A 13,485-nucleotide genomic window follows, 5' to 3' on the forward strand; every position below is an offset into this window, starting at 1 on the left:
GTTGCTCTTCCCTGGACCCTTTCCAATTTCTCCACATCTTTCTTGAAATGCGGTGCCCAGAACTGGACACAATACTCCAGCTGAGGCCTAACCAGCACAGAATAGAGCGGAAGAATGACTTCTCGTGTCTTGTTCCCAACACACCTGTTAATGCATCCCAGAATCATGTTTGCTTTTTTTGCAACAGCATCACGCTGTTGACTCATATTTAGCTTGTGGTCCACCATAATCCCTAGATCCCTTTCTGCCATACTCCTTCCTAGATAGTCACTTCCCATTCTGTATGTGTGACACTGATTGTTCCTTCCTAAATGGAGCACTTTGCATTTGTCTTTATTAAACTTCATCCTGTTTTACTTCAGACCATTTCTCCAATTTGTCCAGATCATTTTGAATTTTGACCCTATCCTCCAAAGCAGTTGCAACCCCTCCTAGCTTGGTATCATCTGCAAACTTAATAAGCCTACTGTCTATGTCAATATCTAAATTGTTGATGAAGCTATTGAACAGAACTGGTCCCAGTACAGACCCCTGCAGAACCCCACTTGTTATACCTTTCCAGCATGATTGAGAACCATTAATAACTACTCTGAGTATAGTTATCCAGCCAATTGCAATTAATTGCAATCAGTTTCCTCCATTAGTGGACCCCATCCACTGCTGCTCAGTTCTGGTGAGCTCTGTCTCCAGGCCTTCTGCAGGCTGCCTCTGGGGCAGAGAGAGGACAGGCTGGGGTCTCCATTTGTAGGATGGGAGCTTCTCTTTTCTCCTCCTGGGCATGCTAGGAGGTGTGAAAGTAAGGAGCTCTGCTACTTCTCAGGTGAGGAAGCTCACATCAGAGTCACTCCTCCTGTGCCTGTAATCAGCCACATTTGAATGGGCCACGAGGCCTCTGCTGAGCACTGGGAAGGCAGTATGAGAAGCCTACCCCTGCCCTGTAGCATGAGTCACACATGCAACTGCCAGGGTTTGGTACGGACACCCATCACCAGAGGATCTGGGCATCTCCCACTTCAGAGTGGGACATGGGAAGTCCCCAGTGTGGCCTTCATGGTGCTCCTGGCAGTCTCCTTTCTTGGGGTAAAGGCTCTCCTTGGGGTGAGGTGAATTTTTGAGGAGGGCGCGGCATAGGCAGAAGGGCTATTGCAGTTGGGTTTGATTGGGTGGGAGGGTCTGTGGTTGGGCTTAGAGGTAGAAGTGGGGTCAGTGTTGTCACTGGGGGAGTGGGAGGAGGGGTTCAGGGTTGGGCTTTGGCAGGCAGAGTGGGGTGACTGTTGTTTTGTGGTGAGCAAGGTGTGCAGCATTCCCTAAAGCTGGTCAGACTCTGGATTGGCCTGGACTCTCCTTTCAACCCACAACGCTTTTTCTCTTGCTGTCCTGGGACTCCATCCGATGAGCTGTGCTCCCACAGCCTCCCTAGGACAAAATTTGGTCTCCAGCATAGTTGGGACTTGGTCCAGTCGTCATTAAATCAAAGCCTGGTTTTCCCTGGAATGCTCTCAAGCATTTCTCCCTGTGCCAAGTGTCAGTTGTTAGTTCTCAGGCTGTTCCAGGAAGGGCCCAGGATTGCTTGGATGATCCGGGGAGTCTGTGCGTCTGTCAGTCTCCCTGGGGACAGGAAGAACCAATTCATTTTCTTTCCAGCAATAGTCACCTTGGGAAAGAGCCATTCAAGGACTACAGCAAACCATTTGCAGCATTATGAGTAACTGAGAAGAGTGGTTCAGGGGGGAAACGGCTATGTCCTGATAACAATGGCAGTGTTACCCATGGATAATTAGCACACTTGTCAGTCACAGGCTTGGATCAGCTCAGGTTAGCCTCAGTAGTGACAAGTGGCTGTTCCCTCTGGTGTTTAACCGGTGGGCTTGGTGCTCCTAGTCTTTTCTGTTGAAGAGGTGTCCACTTCTAATTGGAGAAGGATTGGCTCTTCAGCAGAGAAGTAGCGTGTCTCCTCCAGAGGAGCGCACCCCTGGGGCAGGGAGAAGACAACTGTGCTGCCCCTCTGTGCAGAGCCTTGGCTAGGGATCAGCAGAGAGCGTTCGAGCTGCCTCCATGCCTTGCTTCGTCTGCCCAGAATTCACTTCTGGGGGACTGAATCTACCGCCAGTGAAATACTCGGCTGAGGTTTGTTCCATAGTCGGATCCCATCAGTTCCTGATGCTTCATCCCCAGCCAGTGTGCTCAGGCACAGGCTCCTTTCCTGTGGACTCTGTTGCCAGAGGCCCAGACCTACCAATCAGGGGCTACAGAAACATCTCCGCAAACTGCCCAGGTGGTTAATAGTGCTTGAGCTCCTTGGAACTTGGGGGGGTGGTCTCCAAGTCCCCCACATTCACTGCAGCTGGTTCAGTGAATACCCCCACTAGCTAAGCAAGAATGCCCCCCGGCCCCTCAAGGCACTCACAGCTGCGATAGGAGATGTGACTGTTATTCCTCAGGCTAGCTTTGACCTGGGTAGCTGACAGCTGGCTGTAATGTGTATAGATGCTGCAGTCACAGCACCCACTTTTGGGGTGGACAGAACATCTGGTTGGGAGCACGTGCTCCGGCAAATCGCACCAGGGTAGCAGAAGCCCTGCGCAGGCACAGAATCTCTCCCTGATGTTTTGCTTTAGATGCGGGCCGTGCTTCTTCCTTGGTTCTCTGTAAATGTCAGAGCTGGGAAGCCAAGGGTACAGGAGGCTGAACGAGAGTCTGGTGAAAAACGATCCAATATAAAATCTGTTTATTGCTCTCCATTGAAGGTGCCCTTCACGCTGACCTTTTGCTGCTGAAATGTCAGGGTAAACAATCGTAGAGCCTTTCCGTTCAGTGTGCTCACTGGAAGAGAGTGATGCTCCCTGTAGGAGGCAGTTGATAGATTTGCCATTTCTAGGTAAAGGCATTGAAATTAGTCAAATTCCATGTGGGGCTTTACTAAGCAAGCAGCTCAAACGTAGCCTCCTCACTCTGGCAGCGTAAGCTGGCACCAGATTGCTCTGGGTAAATGGTAGATTGTGGAGGGCGGATGCACATTATGGCACAGCTGGGAGCAGCTCTCCTGTGCAGTGGTGCAGGCACCCCAGAGAGAAAGCTTTTAGCAGTGATGCACTTCCACCCCCACTGAAAGCTGCTACAGCCGCCACCAAGGAATTACCACAACAGGGACATGAGGAATTACAGTGAGCAGCACCAGACTGCAGAGTCTTGGATGAGACTGATTTGTTCTCAGAATACTGTCGGTGCTGTGTAAGGCCCAGGCTGGCTGTGTCTGGAGAGTGAGGGCCCACAGAGCCTTTGTCAAGGAGCACCAGTTGAAATGTAGGTGATGGTGGAGATGCTGGCTTTCTTCTGGAGCATTAGTGGTGTATATGAAAGGCATTGCCAGCTGCAGCCGAGTTGGACAAGAGTGCATAGCCAATGGAGGGGGACGTAACCTCTGACTCTGTGGATGGGCAGGACCTAACCCTAGACCTCCTGAGTGCCCAGTCCAGTTACCCTCCTACCATCCCCAAAATTTCACAGTCACTGTGAGGACTGTGGATGGTGCGGTGTACAAGGTGGAAGCAGATGTGGAGAAGCTTGCAGAGAGCAAATGAGAAGCATGATTCCGATGCAGTATAGCAGCAAAGATCTGTTAACGCAAAGGTATCAGAGCTGAAAGGTGAAGGTCCTGTTCTCGAATTGTGGTGGAATTGCACCTGGACTAGTGCATTCCATCTGGTCTCCTCAGAACCAGCGCACAGTGACGGGGGAAGAGCCCAGAAAACTCAGGTTAATGAATTGTTGTGGTTATGAGGGAGGACTTTCATCTGCATGCCCTGGTTACCCGTGGCTGGAGGTGGGGTCATGGCCACAACTATTGCAGGTGTGTATACACACTGGATCAATTAACTGACCCGGTAAATCTGAGACATGTAATTACTGCTTCCAGATGGATCTCTTGTCTAATCTAAGGCCTTTCTAAAATGGCCAACATGGGATGGATTTGTTATATATTGTTATAATTAGTTTTAACATCAATAAAAAGCTCCAGACAAGCTTCTCTTCGGCTGTGGAGTAGCCTCCTGAGCAAATGGCCAGGGCAGAGCCCTGCGGAATGTACTGCAGGGCATGGTCCCAAACTGGTTGAGGATGTAGTGTAGACACCCTTGCCTGTCACTAGAGATTTTCTGCAGGTTGACATCACGGCTGTCCATTTTGTCTTGCAGCTCATGGACTACCGAGTGGAATTCAGTAAGTGGTGGGTTGCTGAGTTCAAGACCATCAAGTTTCCTTCTCAGGGAACTGTCTTCGATTTTTACATTGACCCAGAAACGAAAAAGTTTGAACCTTGGTCCAAACTGATTCCCAAGTTTGAATTTGACCCTGAAGTGCCATTACAGGTATGTGAATCAGATATCCACTCTCCCTCTGCGCGCCCCTCCTCAGTGCCAGTCCATCGCTGTCCTGATGACCGCTGTCCGAAGGGTAATGCAGGGCACCGGTTAAACCAGGAAAGAGTAGTGGGGAGAAGAGAGAGGTCACGCAGAGTGCAAGCCAACCAAGAAGTGTCTGGTTCGGTTCTTTAATATGAAAGTTGCTGGTGTGACGTAATGGTCTGGGTCCACCTCGTGCATCCCTGCAGAGCACTATGCACGCATGCCTGATTTCCACTGGCACAGGGTAGCAGAGTCACAACCAATTTATCAGCACCAGCAGAATAATTAGAGTGGGCCAGAAAATAGGGATTTTTCCATGGAAAGGTTTGTTTCTTTTGTCAAAACATTGGGTCCTGAAACTGAAATATTTAAGCTCAAAATCCAAAATATTTTGAATCTGCAGTGCTGCCCTCCTGCGTCATGGAAGTTGTGGTTTGGCTGCCTCGTGCTCACACTCTCCTTCATGGGCTGTGCTCTTTGGTTGCCCTGTCTCTCCCATGAGTCACCTGTCTTCTCTTGGTGAAGGGAGATGGTGTATCATGGGAGTCTGGTCCATGGAGAAGACTCGGGCAACCTAAACAGCAACACCAGAGCGGCACCAGGCTGACACTGCAATATTTTGGTTGTTGGGTGACAACCTGAATAAAACGTTTTAAGTTGTTTAGATTTTTTGGACAAAAAAATCATTGGTTAACTATTGTGGGTAGCCAACGTTTCTAGTGAAAACATATCTGGTGAAAACCCCAATTTCCCATTAAAACACAGCCATTGACCGGCCATAAGGAAAATGCAAGTTAATGAGGGGACACAGCTGCTACCAGACAAATAGACAGTTGCTGAAGTCGTTAGCAGGTGTAAATTGTCTGCTTGGCTGTCAGGCAGAGGTCTGTCCAGCCCTTCACTGGTGCTTTCTGGGGATATGATGCCTCCTGGCACATTTCCAGCTGCATCAGTGTTCCCCCAACTCCGCCTGAGTGTGTGCGCTGCGGCTCTTTGCATGTCCCCATCACTCTCCCCTTAGGCTTGTCTGGTGCCCACCAGTGAAACCGTCCGAGTGCGGTACTTCATGGATCGGCTCCTGGAGCGAAGGCGGCCCATCATGCTTGTGGGAAATGCTGGCACTGGGAAATCTGTGCTGGTGGGAGACAAGCTCTCCACGCTAGATGCCAGCAAGTACCTGGTGAAGAATGTGCCTTTCAACTACTACACCAGCTCTGCCATGCTGCAAGGTAAAGCGGCAGAGGGTCCCTAGTCTTTGGGGTAGGAGATGAGAGATGATTTCCCCTGTGGTGTGCGTAATGGAATGCCTAGGGAGTATTGTGGCTGGATGTCCCAGTGGGTGTATGGCTGGCCAGCTGTCTCAGGGAACTGTGGTCTCTGAATCCTCCAGAAAGATACCCGATGACATCCTGTCAGGGGCCAGGCACGGTCCTGGCCTGCTTCTTGATGAACTGCACTGCTGGGCAACCAGGAGGCCCAGCTGCCCTGGCTTGGCAATGACAGAGTCACCACAGCCCTGTTCTTAAAACTGGCACCCACAGCAGAGGGGTGGCGGCTCCACACATGCCAGGACTGCTGCTGTGGTTGCTCTGCTCCAGCTCACAGCCCTTGCTTCCGGCCCCATGCCTGCCTCCTTCCGGTCCCTGTCTTCTCTCAGCTCCAGTTTCTGCTCCAGCCTCACTTCACGTACTGCCCGCTTCAGGCTTCAGCTGTTGGCTCTGGCTCCAGCCTATGCCTCTGTTGTACCCTCTGGTTCTTGCATTTGGCTTCTGTTCTTCCATTACTCACCCCAGCTTGTTCCTGGACTCTGTCCCGGCCATCCCCAAAGCAGCTCTAAGCAATAGGCTGAAATCTCATTGCAGTTACTAGACCTAACTATCTACAGTCTGGCTGGCTGTTGAGCAGCCCAATACAAAGGATAGGGGCCCACCTCACTGTCGTACACCCCACTCAGGAGCAGGTGAGGCCATACAGAGCTTGCCGCTGTCCGCTCTGCTGGTGCAGCACTCAGCTCTTCACCAGCAACCCTGGCTCTGGCTTTCCAGGAGCCAAGGCCCTGCTCCTAGACAAGTAATGGTGCTGAGGGTCAGTTCTGAGGGTTCCTAAGCCAGTGCTGGTCCTCTCCCTGCTGTACACCCATTGCTCCCCACACACCAGGCTCGATTAGGGCTCATCATAGTCTGTTAACTGGAGCAGCCTTGGCTTGGGCCTCCCCCTGCTGGCACAGTTCATATGGGCCATGCCTATTATCTCCAGCGATCCCACCACGCCCGAGCTGCCGAAGCCACACGGCAGGTGCTACAGCAGATGGATCAGTCAGCAGCCAAGTTCTATCTCTTCTCTGTGGAGTGAGTGAACAGAGCGAGGCTGTGCAGCGCCGTCAGCACAACCTGTTTTGGCTTGGGCTGAATTACGAGGTGCAGGAAGAGCTGGGGCACGTCGAGCTGCCCTCCCATCTTATCAGCCTGAGTGAACTATGCCCTGGGATCAACAGCTGCCATGCCAAATAGCTCCATAAATGTGGCCCTGCGCCTCACTCCCGGCCCCTTGGCCAGGCCCGCCCACACCTGTCGGAGGCTGAGAACACCGATGCCAAATTCAGGACTGTGTGAGTGGGGTTGGGAAATGCCGAGCCTCAGCCTCAATAAGAGACTCTTCACCTCTGTGCACCTCTGTTGAGACAGCAGGCACCACAAACCCTCCCTTGCTGCATCTCTGACTGCTGTGGCAGCACCTAGTGCTGAGGAGCCCAGCAGCTGACCTAGACCTGGGGGCCTCAGGTAATTTTATGAACCAAATTTGGCTGTGGCCTACGGGGTCAGTACCAAATGAAAGAATTCCCTGGATCTGGGCAAACCATTCATGGATTGCTCCTGGACTCAGGGCTCATTGCTCATCAGACAACCTCATGAGAGGTTGTTATTCTCCAGGGACACTGGGAGACCCTTCAGTTTACACTGATTGGGGCCCCACTTCCTCCGTCATCATGGGAGTGTCCCGGCTCACTGCCCATGGCCCCGTATCAATTGGTGAAAAGGGGCAATAAGTTTTTGCTCCCAATACTGCCCACAGTTCTGCCTTCACAAAGCTAAGACAGGAAGGGCGCCCTCTCATGTCCTCACGCAGTGAACCCCAGCTGGAAGGGAATGTGCCCATGGGAGCTTGGTCCTCTCCCAACCATCCCACTGGCTGCAGTGTGCAGATTGTTCACTGGGGCAGTGTGGGCACCAGGGCTCTGCACTGCAGATAGGACTGCGTGACACCCCTACACACCAGCACTCAAATCACCTTTACCCACAGACGTGCACCATGTGGGGAAGTCTTCAGAAAGGGTTTCTCTGGATGCCCACCTCTCCTGCTTTGGTTCCGGTCTTCTTTGTCAGAAAGACGTCCGGCTCTCTGAGGCCCTGCATTGGGTACAGGGCCCACCACGAGGCGACAGGTCAGAGAAGTTGCCTGTTTCCCCTCATTCCTAAACTCCTAAGACAGTTCTGTTGTGAGAAGTTTTCATTTACCAAGTTAGCTCTCTGTGGACGAGAAAAAGAGATGAGAGGAGAAACATCTTTGGCACCCAGTGCACGTGCTTTGAGTTCCTGGGAATTCTGTGTAATAAATGCCCCCACAACCATCCTTCCTGCAGTTTATCAATGGTGCTCATAGGAACTTATTATTATTATTATTATTATAAATAATTGCAACCTTTCCAGCAATTTTGTACCTGAGCCATCTTGAATGAAGTGCATCTCAGCTAGGTCACAGCTGTAGCATCACCACATTTCCATAAGGAACACGGAGTGTGATGTCACACCCTGTATCTCTCCTCCCGGGCACTACCCTCTCAACTGCCCTTCCTCATGACTGGAGTGCCCTTGTTTCTTGTTGCCCCTGCATCCATCCATGCAAATCATTCTGTATCTCCGCGCAATTCAGCTTCCCCTGCGCATTGCCCCATTTCATTTACGAAAGGAGAAGAGAGCTTGTGGTAATGTTAGTGCACAAATAATTCATATCTCTGCCACAGCTGAATAAGTGCCATAGCTTGCAGAGCTACATGGTTCCTGCTAGAAATTTGATCACAGTTTAAATTAAATGCCTGATGAGCATTTATCTTTGTTTTAAATGGTTTGGCTGGTTACTGTGTCCCCATGAAGCACAATCATGTTATTAACATCCAGCTGGTTTAACTGCTGGGTAAGAAGTGTACAGGTGAGCTGAAATTGTAGGCTGTGAACAGGCCAGATGGAATGAGCTGGACAGCAAGGGCCAGTTTGAACAGAGTGCCTTTTACACATGCAAGGACGTGTGAATGCAAAGTGGGATGGTTTTGCAAATTAAAGCAAGAGCCTCGTGTAGACTGTGCCCAGTGCAGGCTGTAACGTTCAGCTCTGCTCCAACACAGCAACAGGGTTCTTCTATGTTCAGGAAATTGCTCTCACAGTGATCACTAGCCCCTCTCACTGTACCCCATGTCCCTTCCTGGGACTATGGATGAAATGCAAAAGGCTAGGTATGCTGCCTAGGTGCCCCAGAAATCTCACTGGCCTTGGGCAGGAGTGAGTTGTATGCTGCATGAATGACTTGAACAGCACTTTTTTAATGCATCTTTGCAACAAAACTTCGATTAAACTTATCTTCCTTGGTACCTGGTCCAAATTGTGAATGATTATAAAATATTAACACATTCCCTCTCCAAAGGCTATTCTAGTTTTTCCTGTAGAGCAGGTTATTAACGTAACTCCTCTGGTAGACTGAAAAACGAACTCAAACAGCAACGAAGGGTCCTGTGGCACCTTATAGACTAACAGAAAAGTTTTGAGCATGAGCTTTCGTGAGCACAGACTCACTTCATCAGATGGGACCAGCATCTGGAGCACATGACCGATCAGGAGAGGCTGAGGGATTTGGGAAGAGAAGAGTGAGGGGCAATTTGATAGCAGCCTTCAACTTCCTGAAGGGGGCTCTAAAGAGGATGGAGAGAAACTGTTCTCTCTGGTGACAGATGGCAGAACAAGGAGCAATGGTCTGACGTTTCAGAGGGAGAGGTGTAGGTTGGTTATTAGGAAAAGCTGTTTCACCAGGAGGGTGGTGAAGCACTGGAATGTGTTACCAAGAGAGGTGGTGGAATCTCCCTCCCTGGAGGTTTTTGAGTCCTGGCTTGACAAAGTCCTGGCTGGGATGATCTAGTTGGGGTTGATCCTGCTTTGGGCTGGGGGCTGGACTTGCTGACCCCCTAAGGTCCCTTCCAGCCCTAGGATTCTATGATTCTAGAACCAGTGAAGTCAGGTAGACACCACAAGACACCTGGAACCAGTCAAGAACTTGCTAGAAGCAATTGAGAGGGTAACCTGTGCACCTGCAGCCCATTAAGAACCTGCTGGGACTAGTTTAAAGGGGTCACCTGCAGGGAGGGTGATGGGCTGGCAGTAAGGTGGTGTGCTATGGAAGAGTTGGGAGGATGAGTGTGGTCAGGTACCAGGAGGAAGTTGCTGGGAGGGGGGCATTTGGGGGCCCAGGGCAGGGCTATCACTCTGGCAGGAGAGGAAAAACTACCTTTTGCCTCTGCTATTAGGGTCCCTGGCTGGAACTTGGAGTAGAGGGCGGTCCTGAGTTCCTCTTAACCCTCCCCACACTACTACAGAGACACTCCCGGAGAGGAAAGGAGGGTTCTCCACCAAACCCACTGAGTGGCCTCTGCTGAAGGTAGCTGTGTAGGCTGTGATCCTTGCCTTTGGAAAGGGAGGGAGGCTACACTGAGGGTCACAGTGAGCCTCTGAAGCAAGCCCTGACCACCAAGAAGTGCAGCACCCCTGAGGCAAAGCCAGGGCTCTGCCATAGTGCATGGCGAGCACCCTTTGATATCCCAGATGCACTTTCCCAGTTGATAACTGCAGTGATAATTCTCTGTAGAGACACCTGACTAAGGTTTTTGCCATGAAACAAAGGCAAAACCCAAAAGCCTCTCCTTTGAAGGGGATGGACTTTTTAGTTCTAAAACAGATGAAGTATTAGAGAAACCAAAAGTGCCAAGATCAACAGCTACATTTCAAGAAAAAAAAATCCTACATAAGCCTGCAAATATCAAAGGCAATATTATTCATCTCTTACTTCATCTGCATGTTTCAACAAAGGAAAACAGTGGTACCCGCAGCAGCAGCAATCTGGATTCTCAGCTGTAATACAAAAGATATTCCTTTAAATCAAAGATGTGATAAAAGCTTTCATTCCCTGCTTCTACGTTACCTGCATGTGAGGGGCTGATAATAGCCTGGGATGAGCAGAATTGAGCCAGGTGGGCCCAGTCATCTAATTAGGCTGCAAGCCAGAGTGGTTTTGGATGGATGCAGTTAATTATGCTCATGTGTGCAGGACGAGGTGAGGCCTATAAAGCCAGCAAGCTGGTGACAAAGTGGGGAGGTGGGCAGGAAGGCAGGAAGCAGTCACTCCCTGGGAAGATTGGGTTCTTGGAGCTGGTACAGGCAGAGAAGAAAGGGGAGCCCGAGTGGTAGGAAGAAATCCAGGCAAGGAGCAGTGAAGACAGAGAGAGCCCAAAACTTCTGAGTCGAGGAAACCAGAAAAGAGGTTGGGTTCAGTTTTCCCTACCAGCCACTGAGCGCATGACATAGAACTGAGGCAGCTAACGGGAACACTGCCTGGGACTGGTCACTCCTCTCACAAATCAAAGTTAAGAACAGAAATCAACCCTGTACTAAGGAAAGGAGTAGTAGAAGAGGTCCCAGAAACCTCGTTAACACGGTTTGGCAAGAATATTGGACCAGGAGCATAGGAAAAAAATACCACTCCCAAGGCAATCCAGAAATTGCTGTGATGGTGCATGGACCAGGAACATGTACCGAAGGGAGCAACATTCAACCATCCCTTTCCTTCTGTGATAATTTTATGTCTCAAAAATGGGTCTGCACCCCAACAATCTTTGAACAAATCAGTCCCTCTTGCTTGGAGCTAGCAAGGGTGTCACTTTTACTTCAGTGTTCTGGAGCTAAGAACAATGCATTTGGTACTCAGATCATTCCTCGCTCAAGTTCCTAGAATCCTAGGGCTGGAAGGGACCTCAGGGGGTCTTCGAGTCCAGCCCCCTGCCCAAAGCAGGATCAACCCCAACGAAGTCATCCCAGCCAGGACTTTGTCAAGCTGGGACTTAAAAACCTCAAGGGGTGGAGATTCCACCACCTCTCTAGGCAACGCATTCCAGTGCTTCACCACCCTCCTGGTGAAGTAGTTTTTCCTAATATCCAACCTCCTCCTCTTCAAGGATCCATGGTTCCAGCAGCCAGAGACAATGTGACAGCAATGCACTGTGTAAACCAATAAGGAAGATCCCACTTCCCACAGGTTTGTGAAGAGGCAGAGATACTTTGGGATTGGTGTATAATTCATAAGGTTTATCTAGTAGCTCTGTATGTGGCAGACTCTCTGTTCATGGCCCAATTAATCAGGGAGTTTTCACAGATTCATGAAGGGCCCTTGAAAGACTCTGTGATCTAAGACAATAGGGACAATTTTGCTCTTTGGGACACTCACGTATATAGTAGATATGGATTTTTATATCATATAGAAATTTGTCACAAGGTAAAATCTAAAGTGCCATTGTTTTTGTTCAGGAACAGGCACAATTTAATGTTGATGTTTGTGTAGAAGGTTAGACAGGATGCTGGGCTGAGACAGCTGTGGTACACGGAAATTACGGATACCTTCCTGTTGTTTACGGACCTTCTGCAGTAAAATCTTACAAAAGCAGGGGAAAGCAAAGCACTCAGACCCAATTTCATCATGCCTGATAGCCTGGGCAATAGGACTTTGACAGAATTAGAAAAATCTTTCTTTGTAGCTGTACAATGTTTTCCTTAATGCTAGAAGACAGTCAACTAGGAAATGGTGCAATTTGGAATGTAAAAGATTTTTGCTATGGATAGCTGATAACAGTATTGATTCTGTGTCAGCTCCTATTCAGTCCAGAGTGTTTACTGTCTCTGAATTAAATGAGTTTATCTGTTACATCGCTCAGGGTACATTTAGCTGCAATTGCAGCTTTTCACATAGCAATAGGCGGTAAATCTGTGTTTGCGAGATATTGTTAAGAGGTTTCTGAGAGGTTTCCTAAATCTTTATCTCCCTGTGAGAGAGTTTGTTCTCCCATGGAATTTATGTCTCCACCTTTTGGATTTTTATCTTCCTGTTCTCTATGTCATCTTTCAATTAAAACTGCACTTACTATAGCAATAACATCAGCTGGGCGGGTTAGTGAATTTCAAGCCTTAATGACTAACCCACCATTTGTAATTGTTCATAAAGTAGCTCTTCACCCTCATCCAAAATTTATATCACAAGTAATTTTCAATTTCCGTGTCAATGTCAGTCTGCCAATGTGTTTTCTCAGACCACTTTTAAATAAGGCCGAATCAAGGTTACAGTTGTGAGGAATCTGCCTTTCTGGCTAGATAAGAGCACGGATTTTTAGATCTTTACACAATCTGTTTGTTTCATATGCAGGTAGCTGTAAAGGAAATCCCATTTGCACATAACTGCTGGCTAGATGGGCAGACGGTGCATAGTAGAAAATTATACCAATGCCTTTCGATTGCATTCTGCGCTGTGGAGAGCTCCCTCAACTAGACCAATAGCTGCTTGTGTAGCAAGCTTAAGGCATGTTCCGCTAGTTGAAATCTGCAAAGCAGCCACGTTCAAGATACCCATGTAGTAAGCATGGTGCGTTAGATGTTGTGGTTAGATCAGATTCCAAGCTGTGTACATCGATTTTGCGGTCCTTGTTTAACTTGAGCCTTGTCACCCATCCATCCTTTGATAGAGTCTGCTGATTAAACTGTCCCAAGCATGGGACTATGCAGAGGACAGTCGGAGGAGAAATGAAGATGTCCTTTGCGATGGAGTCCACATGGTCACACTCTTCCCCTCTTTTGTGCAGCCCTAACTACTCACCACTCTACACTGAGACAGCAGCTTCTGCTGTTCCACCTTTTACAGCCCAATCCTCAGAACAGGTTCCAAAGTTGAAGAAGGGCCTGGGAGCACTTTTGTGGGCACTTTTACCAGGAGACTGCAGTGT

General features: G+C 49.3%; 1 protein-coding gene across 1 annotated transcript in view; it reads left to right on the top strand.

Moving 5' to 3' along the window:
• DNAH9 (dynein axonemal heavy chain 9) overlaps positions 1-13,485 on the top strand; it is a 240,318-nt gene that overhangs the window by 75,273 nt on the left and 151,560 nt on the right. Inside the window, exons 36-37 of the mRNA XM_075014992.1 lie at positions 4,194-4,367; positions 5,425-5,632. Of these exons, the coding sequence (XP_074871093.1) occupies positions 4,194-4,367; positions 5,425-5,632 (382 nt within the window). The remainder of the gene's footprint in view (positions 1-4,193; positions 4,368-5,424; positions 5,633-13,485) is intronic.

The sequence above is a fragment of the Carettochelys insculpta genome, chromosome 20 (genome assembly GCF_033958435.1).
Source record: "Carettochelys insculpta isolate YL-2023 chromosome 20, ASM3395843v1, whole genome shotgun sequence".
NCBI classification, from domain to species: domain Eukaryota; kingdom Metazoa; phylum Chordata; order Testudines; family Carettochelyidae; genus Carettochelys; species Carettochelys insculpta.